The sequence below is a fragment of the Salarias fasciatus genome, chromosome 15 (genome assembly GCF_902148845.1).
Source record: "Salarias fasciatus chromosome 15, fSalaFa1.1, whole genome shotgun sequence".
In the NCBI taxonomy this organism is placed as follows: Eukaryota; Metazoa; Chordata; class Actinopteri; order Blenniiformes; family Blenniidae; genus Salarias; species Salarias fasciatus.
Window position 1 is genome coordinate 24,915,440 of NC_043759.1, and position 17,737 is coordinate 24,933,176.

The 17,737-nt window shown below is 47.6% G+C and overlaps 1 protein-coding gene across 1 annotated transcript; it reads right to left on the reverse strand.

The window, feature by feature from the left end:
* Nucleotides 1-15,913: 15,913 nt before the first annotated feature.
* Nucleotides 15,914-16,915, reverse strand: LOC115402377 (trace amine-associated receptor 1-like). The gene has a single exon (XM_030110887.1). It carries the CDS (start codon nucleotides 16,913-16,915, stop codon nucleotides 15,914-15,916), a length of 1,002 nt encoding a protein of 333 aa, XP_029966747.1.
* Nucleotides 16,916-17,737: the final 822 nt, after the last annotated feature.

Genomic DNA, 17,737 nt, shown 5'->3' on the forward strand with positions numbered 1-17,737 from the left:
AGGAAATCCAGCCTTCGAGCAACAAAGAAGTCATTGAGCGCAAAAGTTTTGTTTGAAACAGACCGCACATTTAAGAGAGCCATATGAAGGGTAAAATCAGCTCCAGAAGGGTGTCGCTGTAGGCTCCACAGAACTGAGTGGTCCACTCTGGTCTTCAGACTACAAGTCCCATCAGCCCCAGCGCTCGGATGACGTCGGCAAAGTGCGCCGCGAGTAGCTGGAACCCAGATGGAAGGAGCCGTGGCAGGGCAGCTTTGATAGTAAACAAACTTTCTCCGGGCACTCCGATGGACATAGCAGAGTTGTCGGAGTAAACCGTGATGTCTGATGGCTCCGATGCAGGATGGAGTGGAGAGGTTGTTGAGTTTGAGCAGCTGCGAGGCGGAATATCTCAGAGACATGCCTGGTGCCGGTGCAGTTAGCCTGGAGCTGGCTAACTCGGCGCAGGTTAGCCCGGTGCTAGCCGCCAGCCCAAGCAAGAACTGGAGCAAGAACCAACCGGACAGAAATGTCAAGACGAGGTGAAGGCTCCAAGCATCCAGCTGACCCATCCCGGGGCACAACGGCAGGCAGTCCGAGTAGGTGGCACGGCAGCGATAGACGGAGTGGCCACTCCAGGAGAACAGCTGATCGCAGCCGGCGCTTGGATGGCTGAACGGGGAGGACGGTGCTTCCAGGCGACAAGCTGAGCCTCACAACGGGACAGGCAGCGGGTGTGGAGATTTGACTCCACTCTACTGTCTGACGAAGAATTTCACAAATTCTTGTCATCTCAAATAGATTTCTTTTTGGAAATCAATGACACTCTAGACATTTCGAAATCCATATTGTGGGAGCCACTAAAGGCTTTTTTTTCACAATTTTGTTTATTCATTTCAGTACACCAGGAAGTCCAAGATTCACAGTATATGTAACTGACGGTGTTAAAATTTTTCCAGCAAAACAACAACAACAAAAACAAACAAAAACAGACAAAAAAAAAACAGACACAAAAAAATGAATAATAATAATAAATTGTAAAAAAAAAAAAAAAGAAAAAGAAATTTAAAAAAATTAAACAGGGTGGTTGGTCTGGTTGTACAGTAGTTCAAGGTCTTGTTGGTATGTATAATGATGGTCTCAGTCTTTAAAGCAGAGTAGGGATGGGAAGAGAAAGAACACCATAGGGAGAGAGAGAGAGAGAGAGAGAGAGAGAGAGAGAGAGAGAGAGAGAGAGAGAGAGAGAGAGAGGGAGAGAGAAAGTGAGGAAAATAAATAAATAAATAGATGTACAAATATGTAGATAAATACAGTGACACTGTAATAGTATTGCAGTGGTGCGAAATTAAATTCATAAGCAGAGGATAACATCTGGACAAAGTGCGATCCTACTCAGGAAGAACTGGGAAAATAATCCTTTCTATTTCATCCCTACTGACCCCCAGAGGCGGTGCTTAAAGCACTGAAATGTTCCCTTTGCGCATGCGTAGTTCGAGTATGTATACCAACAAAGTCACCTGTGACCCCTGGGACCCCTGCCCGCCCCCCCACTAGCCTGCTGTGATTCTACACTAGCCTGCTGTGTTTCTACACACATACATGTCTTGGTGTATGGTGGTGTCGCCATTTCTGCGGAACTAAGTGCGAGGACGCTGGTTGCGGTGTTTCCGCTGTAGCGGTGCTTACGCTGGTTGCGATGTTTCCGCTGTGGCGGCGTTATGCTGGTTGCGGTGTTCTGCTGTTGCGGCGCTTACGCTGATTGTGGTGGTTCCGCTGTTGCGGCGCTTATGCTGGTTGCGGTGGTCCCGCTGTTGCGGCGCTTATGCTGGTTGCGGTGGTTCCATTGTTGCGGCGCTTACGCTGGCTGCAGTGTTTCCGCTGTTGCGGCACTTACGCTGGTTGCGGTGTTTCCGCTGTTGCGGCGCTTACGCAATGCCAGGTTACGGTGTTTCCACTGTTACGGCGCTTAAGCAATGCCAGGTTACGGTGTTTCCACCAGGTTGCGGTGTTTCCGCAACGCCAGGTTACGGCGTTTCCACCAGGTTGCGATGTTCCACAATGCCAGGTTACTGCGTTTCCACCAGGTTGAGGTGTTTCCACAACGCCAGGTTATGGTGTTTCCACCAGGTTGCAGTGTTTCCGCAGCGCCAGGTTATGGTGTTTCCACCAGGTTGTGGTGTTCCGCAACGCCAGGTTACGGTGTTTCCACCAGGTTATGGTATTTCCGCAACGCCAGATTGCGGTGTTTCCACTGGATTGCAGTGTCTCCGCCAGTTGCAGCGTCTCCACTGGTGCGGTGTTACGCTATTGCACTGTCTGCACTCTTTGTGCAGTGGACCGCTCCATGTTCTGCGCGAGCAGCGGCATAGCCTTCTGTTCTTGGTGCTAAGCAGTGCACGTTGTGGTGCGGCCAGCGTTCCGGCCTGCCGCCCTGTCCTTTTCCCCACACCTGTTGCTCGGTGTGTGGAGCCGCTCCCGCGGGAGCAGCGGGGTGATCGTTTTCCCCCCGCACCCACTTGGTTTGCCGTGCAGGCCGCGTATACGCCCCTTCCCTCGGCTTACCACACCACCGTCCCGGGCACCTGATACTCTGACTGATGGCACCACTGCGGAGCAGTGAGGAGCCGGTGTCCCTGGTCAACTGTTTTTTTCCATTGTGGTGCGGCCCGGCTGCTGGCTTAACACTCTGCGTTTGCTGTGCAGGCGGCATATGCCCCCTTCCCTCAGCTTCTGCGCTGCCATTATCCTGACCGGCTGCGTGCGCGCGGCAGTGCGGTCAGGCAGGAGGAGAGAGAGCAGTCGCCTGGTGGCCACTCTCTCTGCTGGTCGTGGATGGTGTCTGGTTTGGTTGTGCAGGCGGCGTGTGCCCCCTTCCCTCAACCTCCATGGACAGGATGTGATATGAGGTGGGAGAGCCGCGTGTTTGGCGATGGACGGCTCTCACCGCGGTGTTGCCTGGGGAGCCCCCCCCACAGGCGGATGATGGCCGCGACCACTGTCCCAGTTGTCTTGGTCCTGTTCACCTCAGGGAGACGCTGTTGTACAACCTGTGCATGGCCAGTGGCTACATGCCCTGGGCGCAGCGGGCTGGCTGGCTGGTGCTGGTCTCTTCTGCTGCTGGGGGTGCCCCCCGCCCTCCCCCCTTCTTAGGGCCGGGGGGTGTACTCTGGCTGCTGTGCCTGGCGCGGCTGCGGCCGGCCTGGAGCATATGCCAGATGTGGGGCCAGCTATAGCGTCCCTTAGGTGATCACGCTAACATTGTGCTGGCCTATTGCACGCACCCGCCCTGGCTGTCGGGTGGCGCGGTGGCAGACGGTGGAGGGAGCTGTCGAGCTTCCCTTCCTGGATGCCCTGGTGTTCTGTGTTGCTTCGCGGGCGGCATACGCCCCCTTCCCCGCAGTTTCCCCTCTTCACTATTGGTGGCGGGTGTGCGATACACGTCCCCGCTGCTGTTGGGTGGTGCCACTTTGGAGGCTGTTGAAGGAGGGAGCTGCTGGGCAGCCGTTCCCTCTGCTCGACGTGGCCTTAGCTGGGACCCTGGCCGGTGGTTAGCGTTTGCTGTGCAGGCGGCGTGGGCTGCCTTCCCTCAGCTTACTGCATCGTTGTTGTACTACTGCCTTCTGGGTGCTGTTTGCACACACACACACACACACACCCCCTTGCCCCTGGCGGTGGACCTAGTGGCAGCTGATGGAGGGGGGCTGCTGGGGGCAGCCGTCCCTCTCCACGATGTGATTCTGATGGCTTGCTGGCCGGTGATTGAGGTTGATTGTGAAGGTGCCACACTCCTCCTCCCTCTGCTTCTTGTATGCTGCTGTTTCTTCTGGCCTGGTACCGCTCCGACAGCACAGCAACGGGGGTGCCGCTGTGCGGCTGTCCCTTCTCCCACGTACGGCCTCAGCTGACTTTCATGGGCTTGATTACACGGCATCCGCTGTGCGGGCGGCGTCCGCCCCTCCCCCAGCATGCACCCACTGTTCCCGGTGGGTGGCACCGCAGGGCAGGCAGACAGTGCAGGCGGCTGCTAAGAACTCCGCCTGGGTTGGCTCTCTGAGCTGCTAGCCCGGTGATTTGCGCTGCGCCCCCGCTCTGGTGGGTGGCACTACTGTGGGGGCTGATGGAGGAGGGGACTGCTAAGCAGCTGGTTGTGTTCTTCCAGCTTATTGGTGCCTGCTTTGGAGCAGGGCACCTCTGGCGAGGGGGCAGGAGGGAGAGGGCACTGCCATGCCACCGTTTCCTCCCCTGAGCGTAGTGCAGCTACCCTTTGTTGGCCTTACCGTTGTGCGCCAGCTGTGTAGGCGGCGTATGCCCCCTTCTTCAGTGTATTCCACTAACCTTGTCTCCTGACCCTCTGACCGACACTGTGGGGGTCGGATCGGCTGTATTCGCCCCTGCCTCATTCCCAGCAGGTGCCGTCTTGTGAGACGGAGGGGAGTGGGGGCCGCCATGTGGCTGCACCCTCTCCCGGATGTGGCTCCGCTGCTTTGCTGACGTGATGATGTTGCATCGGCTGTGCGGGTGGCGTGCGGTCCCTTCCCGCAGCTTATCGCCCTGGCCCCGTCTTGTCCTACCGAGCCGCACTCCTGGTGTCGGCCTGGAGCCTGTAGCAGGTGATGGCCATGCGTTGCCTTTTCCTAGGCTTGTACGGACCCTGCTTGTGGTGTTACATGGCCAGCTTAGGGCGGTGGCCGCGGTGCCCGCCGGGGGGTCCATTCCCCTGCTGGGCGTAGCATCAGCTGGGCTTCGTGGGCAGGCCCGTCTGGTGATGGCAGGCCTCCCAGTGGCGTTGTGGACGGTTGGCGTCCTGTCTGGCCGGCCTGCAGGTCGTGTGCCTGCAGGGGCCTCAACGCGCTGACGGACTCCCTCTCCTGTTGGAATCCTCCACCAGGGGGGTGGTGCCTCGCCTCCATGGGGGATATGTGCACTGGGGGGTGCTTAGGAGGTGGCCACTTTCCTCCTAACCCCCCGAGAGCCGCTGGCCTCTGAGCCACGAGGCGCTCATGCACTCTTGGCCGCACGTCCTTCGGTGGACGTTCCCGCCGGCCCCTCTCCTTGGTCGACGCCCATCAGGGTGCTTCAGAGGGGCACACACACACAGTGCTGCTGGTGGGCCCCTACTGGCCAGCGCGGGCTTGATTTCCTCTGCCCCGCCGGTTGTTTTGCGGCAGACCATGGCGCCTTCTCAGCCGGAGGGTTCTGCTGTCTCAGCGCGGTGGCCGGGTGGGGCACCCCCGTCCTCACCGTCTCTGTCTTGCGCCTGGTGACTGAGGGGCCCGACTCACTGCTGAGCAGCTGTTCGGAGCCTGTTGGGCGAGCAGCCTCGGATGCTAGGGTGCCCTCTACCGGCGGCTGTCTGATAGTGGTGGAGGTTGGTTGCACGGTGGTGCAACAGCCATGGGGAGGACCCAGTGCCCTGCCCAGTCCCCATGGTCCTGGACTTTGGCAGTCTTTGGACATAGCCCGGTCCCCGTTCACCCTGCCGGTGTATGTGGTGGCGGGCCAGCCTGCCATGCATAGTTGCAGGTGGCGCGATTGGGGACCACACTCTAGTGTGGGCTTTCCTCAGGGGGGCTCTGAGGCCTTCCCCGCCTGGAGGCTACGGGCACCCACCTCGGATCTACATCTGGTGCTGGAGAGCTTGTCAGCCTCCCTTTGCACCTCTGGCAGCAGCAGAGGTGCAGTATGTGTTACGTAAGATGGCGTTTATGCTGGCCGTTACCACGGCATAGCGTGTGGCTGCGCGCTCTGTCTATTCACCCGGCATGCCTCCGGTGGCGCCCGGATGATGCGGGCGGCGCGCCGGCCAGGGCTCTTGTGTCCAGTCAGAGCTCTGAGAAGCTACATGGATGCTGCGTCAGATGTGCGGACATCTGACCAGCTTGTTGTCAACTACAGAGGCCCTAGTCGGGGCTCTGCTCTTTCCAGGCAGTGCCTGTACCACTGGGTTGTGGACGCCATTTTCCATTCCTATCAGGCCGCAGGGAGGCCTCTGTCCGAGGGTGTGCATTGCCACTCCAATAGGGTGGTGTCCACGCCATGGGTCGCCCTGATGGGGGTGCTCCTGGGCGAGCTATGGGCTGTCGCCGTTGGGACTATGCCTGGCACCTTTTCCAGCTTTTCAATTAAAGACACTGAAAAACTTTTGCTCAGGACGAGACAAAAGACATGATCATAGGGAGAGAGCAGGCAAGCTTCTTTCACATCAGTTACGGCAAGTAGTCTCAAGTACTTTAATATCAGAAATTAAAACAGACAATGGCCAAACTACAACAGACCCTAAAGAGATCAACGCAGTCTTTAAGAAATTCTATCAAAATCTTTATACTAGTAAGACCTCATGTACAAAAAATGATATAGATTCATTCTTAGACAAGCTATTCCAACAATAAGTGCAGAACAACAAGAGCTACTTGAAAGACATATAGCTAATGCTGAAATTTTACAGGCGATCAGTTCTCTGCAGACTGGAAAAGCACCTGGGCCAGACGAGTTCTCTTGCTGTTTTTCCAAGGCTTTCGCAAACAAGCTTGCACCGTTACTTTGTAATGTGTTCTTAGAAACCCATTCTGTTGACAAGCTGCGTCAGACCTTGTCTCAAGCTGTAATATCTGTTATACTCAAGAAAGGAAAATACCCTCTAAAATGTGAGTCGTATCGGCCAATCAGCCTACTAAATGTAGACTACAAAAATTCTGACTAAAATTATTACGCTCTGCCTTGACAAAATTGCTCCTACGATAAGAAAAGATTTAATTCATTGCAAATCGACAATCTTACTCTAACACTCGACGCTTGCTTAATATTTTGTACTCTGATCACTCCACAAATCTGCCCGAGGTAATTATCTCTCTTGATGCCGAGAAGACTTCTGATTGTGTGGCGTGGCCATATCTGCTGACTGTTTTGAGCAAGTTTGGTTTTGGTCTCAAATTTATATCATGGATTAAGATCCTATACTCAGTGCCATTGTTGTCGGTCCGGACAAATAATATTATTTCGGATTATTTTCAGCTTTACAGAGGCACTCGCCAAGGTTGCCCTTCGAGTCCCTTGCTTTTTGATATTGCAATAGAACCGGTGGCAGTGGCACTGCGCTCAGATGAAGGAGTAAAACGGGATGAATAGGGGAGGAATAATTCACAAATTGTTTCTGTATGCGGACCACTTAATTTTATATGTGGCAGAGTCAGCAGAATCTGTCCCGAAATTACTGGTACTGTTCGAGTCCTATGGTCTCCTGTCTGGATATAAATTGAACCTGGGCAAAAGTATATTCTTTCCTATTAACCAACTTGCTAAAGATTGTAATTATCCTAACATTTCATTCAAAACTGGGGAAAACTCATTTACAGATCTAGGTGGAGAAATTTCCAGTACATAACGATCTATTTAGGTATAACTTCATCCCACTTCTTGACAAAACCAAAGATTTGTCGCAATGGTCGATCTTACCTATCTCCCTTGCCAGATTAACAAATTAACTCTATCAAAATGATGATTTTGCCAAAGTTTATGTATCTTTTTCAGATGTCGCCCCTATATCTTCCTAAAACATTTTTCCAAAAAATAGACTCTATTGTAACTTCATTTATATGGAATCAGAAATGTCCAAGGATTCAGAGAGCCACAATGCTCAATGCTCATACGAGGGTGTACCCAAAAAAAAACGGAATTTGATTATAACTTTTTATTTCTGACATTTCAAAATAAAACACCACCGTCGCCTTCAAAATAATCCCCATCTGCATTAATGCAGCGCTCCAGCCGTGTCTCCCACTTCACCAATGCGTCGTCAGACCCGCGTGTAAAAGTGCCGTTTTTTGCCGGCTGCGATTTTTCTGTCACCTCCTCCACATCTGCAAACCGCCGTCCCTTCAGCTCCTTCTTCAACTTGGGGAACAAGAAAAAGTCACTCGAGGCTACATCTGGCGAATAAGGCGGATGGGAGAGGAGATTCATCTCATTCTTCGCCAGAAACTGCGTGACGCGCAGCGCCGTGTCCGCTGGCGCACTGTGGTGGTGGATCAAACGGGCTCCACTCCGCCACTCCGCGGGCCGCTTCCTCCTCACATCCTCACGGAGCCGTCTGAGGACTTCCATGCAGTAGTCCTGATTTACAGTCTGACCTGAAGGGACAAACTCGCTGTGGATGAGACCCTGGACAGCCAAGAAGCAGCTCAGCATTGTTTTCACGGCTGAGCGGACCTGACGCGCGGACATCTGGCCCTTTTTAAACCACCCGAACCACTCATGGACCTCATCCTTCCCCAGAGCACCATCCTTGTAGGCTTGCTGCAACAAGGTGAGTGTTTCTGCTGCTGTTTTTTCCCAGCAAAAAGCAGAATTTAATGTTTGCGCGCTGCTCTGGCTTCCCAGTCAATGTCGCCATTTTGGAAAAAATCGCAGACCTCCTCTGCACTCTGTTGCTTTAAATAGCTCCTGACAGGCGTCAGTGTAACTCTCGGAGCTCAAATTTCTCACAGATGTGCATGAGGCTTACCTGCAGCACATCTGACGGCCAGAAGTCGGAACTCATTATTATTATTGTTTTCTGACTAAATTACGTTTTTTTTTGGGTACCCCCTCGTATGCTAACTGGTCAACTAATATCATAAAATTATCCATCTTGCTACGTTCATTTAAGGAGGGAAATGGCCCACTATGGTCAATTATGGAACTGAGGTCTGACCCTTCTGCTACACCCATAGCGTTGTTCTGTTCTTCCTTGCTAACTAATGTGAAAATCAATTTTACAAATCCTTTGGTTAAAAACTCACTTAAGATCTGGTTTCAATGCCATCGCCATTTTGACTTTAAACAGCCACTTGCCTACGCTCCAATCACTGCTAATCCCTTTCTTTTTTTTTTTTTTTTTACCAGCTTTAAATGAACCCGGGTTCAAAATTTGGCACAAAAAAGGTATTGTGTTCTTTGTTGATATGTTTGCTAATGGGTCGTTTATGTCATTTGATAATCCAGTCAAGGATTTTGACATTCCCAGATCCCACTTTTTTAGATATCTGCAGGCCCGTAGCTTTGCATCAAAATATATCTCCACTTATCCATCCCAACCGTGTCTTTGTCCCCTGGAAAAATGTTTACAACCACAACCAACCTTCAGGGGGCAGATTTCCAGAATATAGAATGCGTTGCATGAAATAGATCCTACCTCCTTGGTAAAAGTGAAAGCCTCTTGGGAAGAAGATCTTAACATCCAAATTCCTGATGATATCTGGGAGTTAAGTATTAAACAAATACACTCTTCATCCATCTGCATACGGCACCGCTTAATACAATTTATCATTTTTCACCGCGCCTATCTCACGAAGGCCAGACTTGCGAAAATCTATAACACCTCATGATGCATTGATGCCTGTCCAAGATGCAATCAATCACATGCAACCATGTGTCACATGTTTTGGTCTTGTATGAATTTGGGAAGGTTCTGGGGCTCCATATTTGATGTATTTTCATATGTGTGTGGCAGGACGATTGACCCTAACCCGATAACAGCAGTGTTTGGGGTTGTCCCTGATAGACACGATCTATCAAACTAGAGCTGTTGCACTTTCATCCCTCTTGGCCCGCAGACTGTTTCTAACAAAGTGGAAAGATGCACAACCTCCCTGTTTCATTCAATGTATTAGGGATGTAATGATGTGTTTGCAAAATGAATACTTGAGGTATAGCAAACAGGGCTCCATAAATAAGTTCCATAAGATTTGGTCACCTTTCATTAAATTTGTGGAAACCTCGAATTTTACTTGAGTGGGAGGTATGAATATAGTTTTTCAAAGCAGAAGGGGGATGTGGGTACTGCAGCCTTTTGTGTTTTATATTCAGTGCTCATTCTTCATATTCAAACTGTACAATTTCTGTTCGAGATCCTTTTCTGTTGTTGTAACGTTGTTTGGATTAGGGAGGTTATGACGTGCTTGCAAAGTGAATATTTGAGGTATAGCTTACAGGGCTCCATAAATAAGTTCTAAACTTGGTCATCCTTCATTAAATTTGTGGAAGGCTCACCTTTTACTTTAGTGGGAGGTATATTTTTTAATGCAGAATTCCTAATGGGACGGGGGAGGAAGGTACTGCAGCCTTTTGTGTTTTGTGTTCATCGTTCATGATTTATGTTTTAACTGTATAATTTTCTGCTTGAGATCCCTTTTTTTTCCCGTGTGTTTGTTTTTGTAACTGTTGTTTTTTACCTCTGTGGAGAAAAAAAAGTGCTCATGTGCCACAGGTTGGCACTTTTTTTGGGGGGGGGGGGCTAGTTTTGGTACGTGTGTAATGCGTTGACGTGCTATTTGTGTAAAATGAAAATCTATAAATAAAGTGTTAAAAAAAAAGTGCATAGGATTTTCTCTGTTATATTTCTGTGCAGGTTTAGCAGCCAGTCGTCTGAAGTATTAGAATGAAAGGAAAAAAAATGGCTATTTTAAAATTTAGTAGAACTCACAAAGATATGGCAATGCAATCATTATGCTATTATTTCTTTAGCAACATTGGCTAATGTATTACAACATATCTGTTGGCCATGACAATCCCCCTACAATCTTTGTAAGAAGCCTTGCAATGCCATTTTAATTGACCCAAATTTTCCATCTTCAGGTATACCCATAATTAGGATCTGAGGATGAAGGTAGCGTGCACAGGAACCAATGGAATCGCTCAGGGTTTTTTTTTTTTCATGTGAATATCATCAACAATAGCTTAATCACTTACCCACTGCGCAAAAAGACGTTGAATCAACGTCTATTTTAGGTCATTGTTGGATGTCCCAGCAGGGTCCCCACAAGGTGCAGAACGTTACGCCAGATGACGTCTTTTTTTTTACATAATTTCGACGTCGGGTATCGACATCACCAGGACCTCGAGACGAGGGCCAAAAAAAAGTGGGGAAAATATAAATTAAGTTGACCAAAATCTAACCACTGAGTTTGCAGTCCGAGCTTCCATCTTATTTTCTCAGTCATTTCAGCATTTCATTGCAGACGGGTGACACACGAGATTCAAACTCCAGACTTACTGTTCCTGGATCCTCAGCCTTACCTGTTGAGCTGTTAATTTATTGAATGAATACTCTGTAAACGGAGGGTGGCCACGAGTTTGCAGAAAATTATTGATCCTGAAATACAGTGCAATACACACGGAACAAAGTGGGGGTGTAAAAAATGTTTTTGTGTTTCTCCAAAGTTCACAAATTGATGAAATTACGTACTAAATTTAACCGCTTGGGCGGCTCTTTTATTAGACATAATTCTATCTGTTGGGGACGCACTGATGGACAGGCCCTTCAAGGCATGACCCGGAGTCATGTTGTCTGCGAATACTGTCCCCCATCATGAAGGAGATATGGCCCCCGCCGTGGTGGAGACGCAGCAGACTTTGAAGCTATCTAGAACAAAGAGAGAAACTTCTTCCTCTCAGCAGGAGGCCACCGCCATCTTGTCCCCCAGAACCTGAAATGGCTGCCCATCTCCTCCACCATGTGCTTAGAACAAAGAAACCCTCATGTAATGGCCGCTTATCTGTCCTCACAGAACAAAGAAGCCAAATAAGGGTGCAATACCACTGCCAACCTCACGAGGGCGCTCGTGAGGCTCCTCCCCAGAGCAGAGGAGGGAGGACTCAGATCGCCTTCTGATTGGCTGAGCGACCGCCACTCAAAAGTTGAGATCCTGCCCTCCATCTTCAGTTCTCTAAAAGAATTTTATCGAGGAAGGACGCACAGCCATCCCTCGGACCCGCTGGCCGGGACTTTTGGGACCAGTTTCTCTTCACCGGTGAAGCCCCTTTTCCCAGCAGAGCAGAGCAGCAGGGACTCCCCTGGAGCGGACCGAAGACACCAGCCGGACCGCACCGCTACGGGTCAGAGCTCCTCCGTTCTCCTCCCCCCGCAGCCGAGCAAGAACCAACTGAGGACCCAGACAGAGGAACCGGGACCTCTTCCTCCACGTGGATCCCTCCAAGAGCCCGAGGTTCTGTTGGACGCAACAGAACCCTATCGAGATCAGAGCGACGGCTTTGATCTCCCCACCGAACACCTCATCAGCCACAGGACACACAACAGTGGAGAGCCGCTAGTTAAAGTCCCATCACACAAGGTTTGAGACCTGGGCTCAGGCTTAGTTAGTGGTGATGATTCAATGCTTGTGTGTTTTTATTGTGAACCAGGACAGAAGCCGTTCATGATATATGCACTGTTGTTTCCGTTGTTTCCTTTCTTTCTTCATCTCTCTCTCTCTCTCTCTCTCTCTCTCTCTCTCTCTCCTCTTGCGCTCCCGTGCGCACGGTCACGAGCACGCGCTTCCTCCTCACAGATCAGACCCGCAAGATACCAGCTAGCCCTGCATCTGTGCGTGTGAGATAGGAAGACAGGCTCATCTTTCTCCGCTTTTCCTCTTTACTAACCCGAGAGTAGTAAATCGAACCGCGCGGTAGACCTCGAGTCGAGAGCACGCACACGCGCCGCTCGCCCGCCCACTCGCTCTCTCTCACTCTCTCACTCCGCCCCTCCCCGCTACCCCTCCCGGGGTAGCCGGACAGGGACCGTCGCCCCGCTCTCACTCCGTTCGCGGAGCCCAGACCCGGGACTCCGAGAGACTCCCCCTCTCTCTCATCCTCTCTCTCTCTCTCTCTCTCTCTCTACCGCGCATGCGGACACCCACGTGCGGACTCGTTAGCGATCCTGACATTCACGAACACCCGAGCGTGACCCGAGTCACACCTACTTCGTGAGTGACTCAGGATCGACTCCTGTCACTTCGGGTGGCCGCTCTGCCACACACACACCCACGCTCACACACACCTCCTCTTCCTCCATGAAGAGGACCACACAGCCGACCCCATCGGGCCACGCTCCGAACGGGTTAACACCCCTTCTTGTCTCCAGACACTCTCTTCTCTCCTCTCTCTCTCTCACGCACGCACACACACACACACACACACACACACACACACACACACACACACACACACACCTTGCAAGTTGAATATGTTCCATGCTTATGTTATTTGATGTGTTAATTAGTAATAGACATTTTTAATAAACGCTCATTAACTGAACTGAACGATTCATGCTTCTCTTTTTGGTGGTCTTGTGACAAATGCCCATGGTTGGACAGTCTATGCTCGATCTCACACCTTCTCTGATAATTTAACGGTTGTTTATCCAAAGATTAACATCCAGTTTAAATTATTTTTCCATCTTTGAGACTTAAAATTGGTAATGAATGTTCCTCTGACGAGGTGGTGCCCCGGAACTATCAATTAAATAGCCCACAGGTTTATTTAATGCATAATTCACAATTTCCCTCAGCTCATTTCCTGTAATTTACCCATTTCCAGTAATTGGTAATTTGTGGCATTATTGATTAATTAATAACACCTTGTTAATCAATAAGTTAATGGTTAAATCACTCTGTGGTCTACTCCATTCCCAAATAGCTGATTATTTAACATTGTTAACGAATAAATAACCATTTATTCTGATTAATAATAATTGATGTTGGGTTAAATTACTTGGTGCTTCACTTTAAACAGTTTATTATGCCGTAATTGATTGTTATTGGTGATCCACTGTGAATGACCTGCAATTATTAATTGGTAAATCAAAATTTACCCAAATTAAAAAGTAACTAAATTACTTAGAGTAATCGATTACTTTCAGTAATCAATACTTTAGTAATTTATTCCCAATTACCAATCGTAAACCCCAACATATCTTTACGAGACAATGAAAACAAACAGACTCAAAGACACAAGGCGGGGTTAACATTCACATAAACACTTTTCCAATGGTAAATTATTATTACTTATACTGCTTACTATGCATAAAGTTATATTGTAGAAGGTGACATGCTTGGCAAGGTTATTTTCCTATTACTTCATTTGAATCAATCACCAGCAGATGCTAACTCGAAATGCATAAAGACAGCATCCAACCTGCTGACAAGCCAAAATTCACAGGTACAGGAAACTGCGATCACAATCCAATTCTTTTTAAACAGATTTTATTGCAAAAACTTCACAGTACTCAAAATACCTGACCAGTGATGAATTTGCAGCTAACTCTTCCTCCATCCGCTGTGCCAGCATGCTATGGTGCTGATTGCCCTCAAAAGGGACTGTGACCGGCCAGTCCAAGGTGGCTCCAGACTACCGTCGGTCCACAAAACAGGAATCAGTGTTCCCCGACAAACCGCTGGACTTGCGATCAAGGGAAAAACACTTAATTAGCCCTACAGCAGCGTGTGGCTTTCGCAGTAAAGTGTACGCATCTGACACACCTCCACTTCCAGGTTCACTCAGTCAAGTTAATCTACACTATGGCAGCCAATGAGTGAACACAGACACAGAACTTCCTGTCTGTCGCCCTTCAAAATAAAACAAAAATAAAATACATCAAAACCCATTTCATACATAATACGTCATTCATCATCTCATTCAGATGGTAAAAATTTTTAATCAAGGAACATAAAGTTTCCCCGACTTTCAAATGTTCAACCGCATGTAGACGTCGATATTGGGTCCTAATTTAGACGTCCAGATCTTCAACGTTATCTCGACTTCAAAATTGGGTAATAATAAGACGTCCAAATACCTCACCTATTTTGGATATCCAAAATAGGTCTATAATTGGTCTTGGACGGACGGACGCAATATGGACATACCATGCAACGTCCAATGTTTAAGGGGTAAATAACCAGCAGTTACCAAAAACAATAATGATATCAGTTATGATAAAGGCAGCCTCTGACTTTTCTTTGTATCTCATGTGTTCGACAAACTTTAAATTCACAATTTCTTTTCAATTGGTTCAACTACTCAAAGTGCTACTATAATAACCATGTTGCACTGACTCTGTGTATTTAGAATTGTAATGATGAAACTTAAAAGACTAATAGAATATGACTTTTATTGATGAACATAAACTCGTCATTGCACAGAGTAGCAGAACAGTAAAAACATGACAAAACTCAGAGTTACAGACTCAACAACGTCCCTCAATGCTTTTTGCTTGCTCTCCCCAAGTTGCCATTTAAATATGATTATAAGCATGAATATCACTTGCAATATATGACTCATCACTGACTTTCTTTCCATGCACAGCCTAACATGTACAACCTTTTTCATTTGTTTCTGCTTAATGTAATTGTTCAAGGAACACTTTGTACATTTTTCAACAGTAAATTAATCTTATCCATCCATCCATGTTGTATACAAGTTCTCTGGTTTGGGATCACAGGGCTCAATAATCGTATTCACATGCATTTGTAATTTGTGTTAAAGGGGTTTTCAGGCTGATTGTGATGCAGAAATAAATATTGTACTTTTAAATTTGTTCAGAACAATCAATTGAGCGTACTTGGGAATCAATGGCATACAGAATATCTGGAAAAACAGAAGGTTAAATGTAACAGTGCATCATCATTATATTCATGTTTGAATTGTTCTGTTTGGATGAAAATAGAATTTCAAAATATGTCATAAGAGTCTTGAAAGAAATTGGCAATGTCAGACATCACGATACAACTGATCATCGTCCTTGCTGAGGACACTGCCCTCAGTAAGGAAGCCCTTTGAATAATGTGGACACAATATTTTCAATTGAATTTTATGTTACTTTGATTGTCTTCAGCACTGACACATTGTTTTGTACATTATGTTTTGTTGATGGAGCATTTCTGTTCATTTCAATCATTTCTATGCAAACAGAAGAGAAACAACAAATTAGGAATCTGTTAGGGCCTCACCCTCAATCCCAGAAGTCAAAGTTCATCATTGCATATCTAAGCTATTACTGAAATACATAGACTATATGATTTGGATCACTACACTCTGCCCCAGAGCAAATCTCAAAGTAATTATATTTGTTCTTGTTGCTATACCAAGACACAATAGATCTGTCAAGATGCCTTTGTGCAGTACGTCAAAGGAGTTTTGTATGAGTCAAATCATTTTGAAATATTTTCCCAGTGAGAATCAGTCTGAAAGCTGATCTGAACCAGCTGTAAAAGAAAGCATAGATGAATGGATTGAGCAGTGAGTTAAACAATCCAATCCAGACAAAGGTTTCAAATGTTGCAACTTGCACTGACACAGAACTGAAACCGTTTATCTGCAAACAGAGGAAAAAAGGTGAAGAGCACCCCACATAGGCTCCCATGACAATAGCCAGAGTTCTGGTTGCCTTTCCTTCCCCCTTTTTTGCAGCAGCTGTTCCAGACGTTGTGCTCTGAGAGTGTGTGTTCTGGATGCTGCGTGCCTGTTTCTGTGCCACCATTAAAATCTTCAGGTAGATACACACCATTGTGACCATTGGGAGGTAAAATAAGAGCACGGGTCCTAAAGGGTTTGAAAGACCAGTGCTGAAGGAACAATTTTCTTGACATTTTCCAGAGTTCATTCTTGCAATGAAAAATCCAATTGTCATTAAAACAGCTGTGCTCCAGGTCAACACGATCATGATCACAACGACATTAGTATTGATCTTAGTTGTGTATGTCAGAGGCTGACACACTGCGTAGTACCTGTCAATGGAGATACAGCATAGGTTCAAAATGGAAGCTGTGCTTAATGTTAGATCAAAGGTCACTCGTATTTTGCAGAATACATTCATTGACTGCAAACAGAAGCTAAAAAGGGACTTTGTACACAGAGGAAAGAGTATCAAACCAACAAGTAGATCCGACACAGCCAGAGAGAAGATGAGGAAGTTAGTGGGAGTGTGCAGCTGTCTGAAATAAAAAATAGAGATTAGGACCAGAAGGTTTCCACAAACAGTTGCAACAGACACAGCGCTGAGGAAAACATGCAACAGAACACATTTTGTAGAAGGACTGTTAGTCAGTGTGAGAGAAACCATGTCAACTTCATAACAGGGATGTATAGAATCAACATGGGTGTGATTTACAATCTCTCCTGCTGCCATGCTTCTGAGTTCCTGCAAAACAAGCTTCCATTAATATTGTGCTTGTTGTAAAATTCCTAGGAGAAATGAGTCACAATGTAAGGCACATGGGTGTTTTTCATCACTGTGGAACTGTGCACTAGCATGTGTTTTTCCCCCTCCCACCAACTGCCTCATTACCATAACAAACACACAACACATTGTTCAATCAGATGGCTGATATCTTACAACAATTGTAAGAGATGTTAGGTAAACACAAACTGTAATAAGAATTTTCCACTCTAAAATCATCGAAAATCTTAAAAGTAATATTAATTACCATTGAAACTCTAATGGCAATTAACCACTGTTGGTTGACACTTAACTTAGGTCTCATTTACACAGCAATGTTTCACTTCAAACTGCATGGTCGTTGCATTTTCGAGTCGGAAAGGCTCCATTTTTATGTTGTCAGAATTGTGAGTGTTTCTTGAGTTTGTTCACATAACCTTTCAAACCCCACATTTCCAATTGAGAAAACAGGCAATACTGGAAAGGGAAAACTTTTCAATGGAAGAATTTTTTGCAGAACCAGGCTCAAGTGAGGTGGCAGGTTTCTGCTGTTCAGTTTGGGTGAAGGGTCAGAAGGAGAGAAAAGAATAGGACAGGACAGACATAATGTGGTGATGAATTGAAATCAAGGATAGAGTGGGGGACAGGGATTCAAACAACTGAGTGATAGGAATGCCACCCAGTTGTAATAGCAATGTCACCAAAAGGACTGTATTAGTTACACAGCAGAGCTTGTAACCTCAATTTTTTAACACTTAAACAGCACAGTACAACTCTCATTCAGTCAACTCT

Excerpts from the sequence above, each read along its gene's own strand:
- LOC115402377 (XM_030110887.1), bottom strand. The coding sequence starts at position 16,915 with ATGGCAGCAGGAGAGATTGTAAATCACACCCATGTTGATTCTATACAT.